General features: G+C 33.4%; 1 protein-coding gene and 2 long non-coding RNA genes across 3 annotated transcripts; all 3 read left to right on the forward strand.

Moving 5' to 3' along the window:
* Nucleotides 1–681: 681 nt before the first annotated feature.
* LOC114384138 lies at nt 682–2,044 on the forward strand. The gene is made up of 4 exons (XM_028343800.1): nt 682–724; nt 908–999; nt 1,283–1,441; nt 1,642–2,044. The coding sequence occupies exons 3-4, from the start codon at nt 1,296–1,298 to the stop codon at nt 2,042–2,044; spliced, it is 549 nt and encodes a 182-aa protein (XP_028199601.1). The 5' UTR covers nt 682–724; nt 908–999; nt 1,283–1,295.
* A 510-nt stretch (nt 2,045–2,554) lies between these two features.
* On the forward strand, nt 2,555–2,789 carry LOC114384458. Its single transcript, XR_003660697.1, has 2 exons — nt 2,555–2,621; nt 2,715–2,789. It is a non-coding gene; the product is annotated as an uncharacterized LOC114384458 (long non-coding RNA).
* A 229-nt stretch (nt 2,790–3,018) lies between these two features.
* LOC114384459 lies at nt 3,019–4,353 on the forward strand. The gene is made up of 3 exons (XR_003660698.1): nt 3,019–3,081; nt 3,156–3,327; nt 4,158–4,353. It is a non-coding gene; the product is annotated as an uncharacterized LOC114384459 (long non-coding RNA).
* Nucleotides 4,354–7,518: the final 3,165 nt, after the last annotated feature.

Raw genomic sequence — 7,518 nt, forward strand, 5'->3', positions numbered from 1 at the left:
GATGAGGAGTTGGATTCGAGGGAATAGGTCATCCAATGCATATCAAGGTAACTAACATAAATACTGATTTTATGAAGAAGTTCGCCCAGATATTGTGGTTAGAAATCACCTTTACTTCTTGAGTACATTATATATATACTCTAGATTCATATAAACATTACCTGTCATCATAGGGTTAACAAAATTTTAGATCCAGGAACTCCACCTATGGTTTCATATCTGGTTCCAAGTTTGAGTAAAGGAGGAGGTTGTGTTAGGCCCTCGGCAGTCAATGCAAAACTCGTTGATATACCAAACAATATTTTAGACTTGAAACTGAAACTATTTGGCAAGAAAAAAACATGTGTAGTTGATTCCATAGATACCATACTTCTTTTAAGCATATGATGTCATTCTTTGGAATGCTTATGTTTTTTCTGTTTGACTAATAAATAAGATAATATCATGTTTGGATTAGTTTCTCAATGATTTTAATAAAAAAAAGTTGCTTTATGACATTAAATCTTTTGGATATATACTTTTAGTCAAAATCAATATAGTTTCTCCCTCCATTCCTATAAATATATATTTTATGAACATGCCTGAATAATAGACAATAGAAATTGCCATTGCACTTAGCAAGTATGCAGTTGGATTTAGATGCATTTGACTACCTTCCACTTGAAAGACTTGGATTTAGATTGGGAAGAATGTGCATGAATGGCATAGACGTATTGCTTATCAGGTACATGCAGCAAAATATTTAGTTGTCTCCTACAAGTTAATTCACTTTTTTTTATATACATTATTAGCTGGCAAATTGTGATATAAGCCTGTTAAAGAAAAGGTGCATACACTTATTTTCTGCCCTGAGTCAGAATGGTTGATTGGATCTAATAAAAATATGACAGATGGCATATTCTTTCAGGTTGCAGTTCATGCTTTAATTAAAGCAGCAATTGATTTGGAGATATTGCTTTCACATGAACGTCTAAATGAATTTTCCCCTGTTAAAGAGATGTAAGCTTTTACCCTTTTCTCTTGCATACTTGTAACATAATTTTGGGACATTGCTTTTCTTGTCAGTTGTAACATTGACATATATATATATATAATAGATGTAACAAGTTAGGCTTTTATCAACCCTATGATTGGAAGAATAGTTGTGCATCATATTATATTATATTTACTACTTCCACTTTATCCTTACTAGTTATGACTAGTAATAGTAAACGTGATATTGTCATATTCAACTGATATAAGCATTGCTCAGATCTGAGTAACTTTTCCTCCCTGGTTTCAGTCTGAGCCCAATAATGAATCAAATAGGAGAGCACATTGAAATTCGACTGAAAATGAAGCATCCGTATTTGGTGCAGTGGTTTAGAGAGACTGAAATGCCACGAATAGCTGGATATTTTATTCCACTTCTAAAAAAGTGGTCTGTGGAATATGCAGGAAGGTTTGCTTGAAACAACCTTGTTTTCAGAAACATATATTTGAACCTTGGGGATGAAAATCCTTTTTCATAGTCAACAAATGTCCTTGCATTGGCTTGACTTTCAAAGTTATTCTTCAAGTTGATGATTTTATTATGTTTATTTCTGTTAGATTCGCCAAATATTCAGCAGAAGGAATTTAGCCTGACAAAAAACTATTCAGCGGTATTGCAGGAATTATTGTGGCTATAACCTGTTGTAGTGCAGTGGTGAAATTGGGCGCTAGGCGCATCTGCTGCCCCTTACTTGTATTGTCCCTTGAAGATGTTTTGGTCAAGCTCATGGATTTCTCACTCAATCTTGCACCTGTGGACAAGTTACACCGGTTAGCAACTGAGGCGGGATTTGAACTGAATTTCTTGTCCCATTTTGGTGGGAAGGTCTTTCCCAATGAGAAAACTGAGGACCTAGAGTTTTTGATTGGTTTGGCCCATAAGAAATTATTGAAAGCTTTCTGTGAAGAAAGCATCACTTCAAAAAAGCAAAATTTTCAGCAAAAGGTCAAATTGCAGACTCATGCAGAAATTCATGGATTCATAGAACTTAATCTTATAATTTTTATTTAAGAAATTTGCCACATTCACAATGAATAGCATAAACATTTAGGCAAACATATTTTGGATCAAATTTCAGTCCTGTTCTCTAGATGCACAGTTGACATGAAGAGAACATGTTTTATCATTGTGCATGCATTTTTCTTTTTTCAGTTTTAAAAAACAGAGAGAATATATTCCTAGTCACAGTTTACATGATCACGTCTGACATGCCTACCAAATACCTGATCTTGTTAATCTCGTTTTTTTTACACGTGTAGTGGTTATATATCATTCTACATTCAGATAGTTGTTTATGGTGTACCTTTTACAGATACAAGCAGATAGCTTGGCCACATTGGGACTTTTTACATATCTTGGAAGAAGGACTAGAATATTTTTGTCGGCAATGGGCATTAAGGATCTTGACGGAGTAATTAAGAACTTCCTCAGGTTGATCTCTTTGCTTGTTTGTTACATTTTAACCATTCCAATTTTGAAGATACTGATCATGAAGATTCAATGCTTTGATTTTAGTTACTTGGAATGTGGAAGTCTTTTTGTTTATCCAGAATTTTCCTCCATTCGAGTGTATCAGTGTTTCATGGAGGTTAGTTTCTGTTAATTCAGCCAATGCTGATGTTAAATACCTTTTCTATGTCGGGCTTAAATGTCACTAATTGTAATCTATTTTGTCTTTCAGGTGGTAACTGATGAGATAGGATGGCTTGATTTTTATGGTTCATATGTTCAAATAAATTGCAAGGAGAAAAGGTCTTAACATAATGCTCGCCAGGCAGAGAAAGAGATAATTTCTTCTGTAGTGTTTACTGTGTGCTATGATGTTTTCTCTGGATTTGCACACTTCAATCGCTCAACTCAAAAATCATTGGACACAGCTTTGCGCTCATACTTGCTTTGTTGGTAATATTTAATTCATACATCAGTTTTACTAGTCAAAGAATATAATTACTATTGACCTTGTATTTTTTATTCTCTTTTTAACATCGTAGTCAGGGTTTGTTAAGTATTTGTCTGCAATATCACTGGGCTGCTTATGACAATTCAGGGTAGGTTGGTTCTGGTTTGATGGATTCTTATAAGCACTAAATATTGTGGATCATTAAATAGTGCCTATTTGCAGTGAATCACTAAATACTGTGGATCATGCTGCATTTGACAACCATACATCATATATGGGAAGTATAAATGGACCCAAGTTACCTCTGGTGTTTGAAGTGCAGCAGATGCCACATGATTTAACTACAGAAGGATGTCCAAAGAACAATTTTCAAAACAGTTGTATATTCAATAAGGTATGTTACTTAGGCAACGCACATGATAGATACTAAGTTAAGGAAATTCATTATCTTGCTAAACTTGGGATGTAAATTGCTGCCTTCTGTGATACTCAAATTTATCTAGCCATTTTTTAATTCGATTGCAAGGTTTTGGTTCAATTTTTGTTCTCAGTGTTGGCCTTTTAGCTCATGTATTTTGGCAATGATGAAGGTTGGTTTTATTGATGTTTATTTTTATCAAGTATCCTTGGTAGTTGGCAATTTATCCTTGAAGGATAAGAGAGAATCTAAAGGGTTTTTATAATTCCTTTAGGAAAATCAGTAGGATTAGGAAACAAAGTGAATCTTGTTGTCATTGAGATTTATTGAATAGCTTCATAGCTGAGACTGAAGGCATTGTAAAAACAGAAATCAGCTACAATGATCAAAGTACTCGGTAGATATCCACCAAAGAGAGAAGTTCTTCAGTAGTGTGAATTTTTTATAATGAACTCCTTTTGTTTTAGGAATGGGGTTTGAAAGGAAATTGCTATGTGGTCATGATCTTTTCTTTTCCTTCTAAATATTAATAATGCAAGTTAGCAGAATAAACATAGTTTGAGTGTAAAAATTGAAAGTGATGAGCTCTATTGCAGTATTACTGCATGTGCTTTCTGCACGGCATGGATGCATGGTAGTAAGATTCCCTATTCTGCACGAAATATGTTGGCCCAGGATTTAATGCATAACAAACCAATGACCTACAGTTTTGAACTAGTGTTTTCAAGTGTCAACTTTGTGGAACATCAGTTATACATATTCCTTGCTCTTAGTAACCAATTCTTTCTCATTTCTTTTAATCATAGGCTCCAATTTCAGCAATCACAAATAAGAAAACATACGAGGAAGATACCTGTGTCGACAAGTCAAATCCTCAACATGAAAGTTTTATCAAGAGATACAGCATCAAGTTGGCATCCACAAGTGCAGTAAGAGTTCTAATCACGTGTTTCTTGTAAACAAGTTGTTTTGTAGGTTCTTTATTTGTGGAAAATTTTACTAGGACCTTTGGATGGGTATTATATTGCTCTTCATAGACATTATGGTTGGTTTAGAAATACTTGTAAGGCAAGTGCACGGCTGCAAGGCTTCCGGGAGTCAAAGAAAGAGACTAAACAGAACCATGACTGACATTATTGTGCTAATTCCAGTGACAATCTTGATGCTAATTCCTGTGAGCACCTTTACACTTTCAAATCCATGTGATCTAGTTTACTTTCCGTTTCCTCTTATGTGGATGTAATATCAACTAATTGTTTATCAGCTTCATAAGAAGTTTGGTAGATTTCCCGTGGTAAATAGAAGCATCAGACTAAAGAAGGACAACAAAACTGTGTTTACAGATAGTGAACCCAAAGTTACAAAACTTGAGTGTGGATACTTTGTTAAAATGCAGTTTGTGGGCTTACTTTAATTACATTTCAATTGCTTTGGTTTGTTGAATGTTTTCCATGTTGACATATACACAAGGGGAATTCAAAATTTCAAATTCAGATCTTTAGTTGTTTAGACACTGAGAGAATTAAGAGGTGTCATTGTTGAATAAATAATTATTGTCAACTTCTAGTTGTCAAATGTATTAATAAACTTAAGAGTTGTAGAAATGTGGAGATATGTATCGGGTTAATCTTTGTTTTTATCAGTGTTTGATGAAAGAGTTTACACTTAGACTTCAAAGATGAATTTTCAATGTTATTTTTCACACACATTCATCCCATTTTTAAGGCCATACTAAACTACCCATTAATAAGATGATGTGTAATGCTTTAATTCCTCTAGCATTTTCTTAAATGGTGTCCACTTTATTTTAGAAACAAAATCAAGTAGTTTTACACTAGTATTTCAATGAAACGTTTGATTTTCATCGTCTTACCAGGTAACAGCTGTAGGCCAGGCAGCTATTCTAGCAGTTATCAAGAAGTATATGACATTAAATCTTTTTTATATATACTTTTAGTCAAAATCAATATAGTTTCTCCCTCCATTCCTATAAATATATATTTTATGAACATGCCTGAATCATAGACAATAGAAATTGCCATTGCAATTAGCAAGTATGCAGTTGGATTTAGATGCATTTGACTACCTTCCACTTGAAAGACTTGGCCACCCAATTTTGTATTTTCTTTCAAGAAAATGAGAAATTTACTGCCTCTGTTGCAAAGTGCAAACTCTTTTTTTCCCCACCTTTTTAAAGGTTCTATCTCCTTTCTATACCACCATGCATAACTGTTTTAACTGTCTTTTTACTCAGATACTAGGGAAAGCATTGGGTGGAGGAGTTATACCAGTTAGTGCAGTTCTTGCAGACAAAGATGTGATGCTTTGTATACAACCAGGACAGCATGGAAGGTTTCATTTTTTTTATAAAATTATAATTTATTTTAGTCTGCTCCTTTTGTTTAGCATTTTCTTGTCTGTAGTTGTCAAACTTCTGGATTATGACGGGCATCTGTTTTCATCCTTAAAGCCCTTTATTTGTCAGATCATGTGAAGAGACAAAACTCTCCTTTCTGTTGGAACCTGGAATCTTATAGTATATAGTTTGTTTTAGGCTTAAATGCAATTTTGGTCCCTCTATTTTAAAATAGAGATATTTAGTCCCTCTGTTTTAAAAAAATTCACAACTTTAGTCCCCTATTTCAAAATAAAAACATTTGGCCGGCCTATTTTATAAAATTTTTAATTTTAGTCAAATTCTCAATTTTGCCTACGTTTTTATTTTATTTTGATGCAATTGAATCCTAGACCTAACATATTCATTCAAGATATCATCAAAAAATTATTTAATTAATTATAATGTAAGAAATAAATGAAACAAAACATAAATAAAATTGAAGATTGTACCAAAATTGGTAATTTTTTTTTAAAAAAATATGAGGATCAAAATTGTGAATTTCCTAAAATAAAAGGACCAAATGTCTTTATTTTGAAATATTGGGAATAAAATTGCAGATTTTTTAAAACAGGGGGACCAAATGTCTCTTTTAAAATGGAAGGATCAAAATTGCGGATTGAGCAAAATAGGGGGACCAAAACTGCATTTAAGCCTTTGTTTTATTTTGGGTTAGGGATGTTAGTTATGTTCAAGTTGATAGGATCATGGGACAAAATTAGACTACTCCATTTGCAAAAGCTATCTGTGAACAGAACCATTTATATTTCCAAAAGAGAAACAATTGACTGAGATGAGAATATTTACTGCACCGTAAATTCCCATAAGTGATTCTTTGGAGTTTGTAGCTGATGATACTTACAAACACTGGCTTGCTGGTTCATTTATTTTTTCTACTGTGAATTTTCTGAGATATTAATATATAAAATCTGCAAATGATGTATTACTATTGAATAGATATGCCCAAATGGGAGAGGAGCTTGCTGGTCAGCTGCTTAAGATTCAGCAGCAATATCCAGACTACGTGAAGGAGGTACAGGGAAGAGGATTGTTCATTGGAGTGGAGTTTAACAGCAAAAATTTGTTCCCTGTATCTGGCTATGAGCTATGCAAAAAATTGAAGTATAGAGGAGTCCTTGCCAAGTCAACACATGATACAATTATCCGCTTTACTCCCCCACTTTGCATAAGGTAAGTTATGAAAACAAGAAGCAATGTCTTAATATCAAGTTATCATTATATTATGTTAAAGTTCTGCCTCTTGGAAATTATTAGTTCATATTAGAATAATTATTGGAAATGAAAACTGGATTACTGTGTAGTCCAGATTTTACTGAAGCCAAACTATGATCAATAAAATAACCGAAAGACGTACATGGCAAAACATAAGTAGGAAAAAAAAATCTGCTGACAAGTAAAGAAAAAATTGGATTATTAGAATGGTTGAATTGAGGAGTGTCTGTGTTGTACACAAGCCAAACTATGATTATTAGTTATTTTCTGTTGATTCAGGCATGGTAGTATGGGACTACACTTTAAATTTGTTAAACAGTTGAAGTATAGGTTTGTCTCACCACAACCAATCATTAGTACTTAATATTTTCAAATTTTATCAAGCAGAACCAAGTTTTTGTGATTTTCTTCAATCATCATTGTTAAGTTTCCTGGTTTCTTGATCATTCTTTGTTTGTTGAAAACCTGCTGTTAAATCTATGTACTACGATGACCGTCTTCCTCTCTTTCTGATAAATTAACCTTCTTATACCTTTCTC

Source organism: Glycine soja, chromosome 14, assembly GCF_004193775.1.
Source record: "Glycine soja cultivar W05 chromosome 14, ASM419377v2, whole genome shotgun sequence".
Classification (NCBI taxonomy): Eukaryota; Viridiplantae; Streptophyta; class Magnoliopsida; order Fabales; family Fabaceae; genus Glycine; species Glycine soja.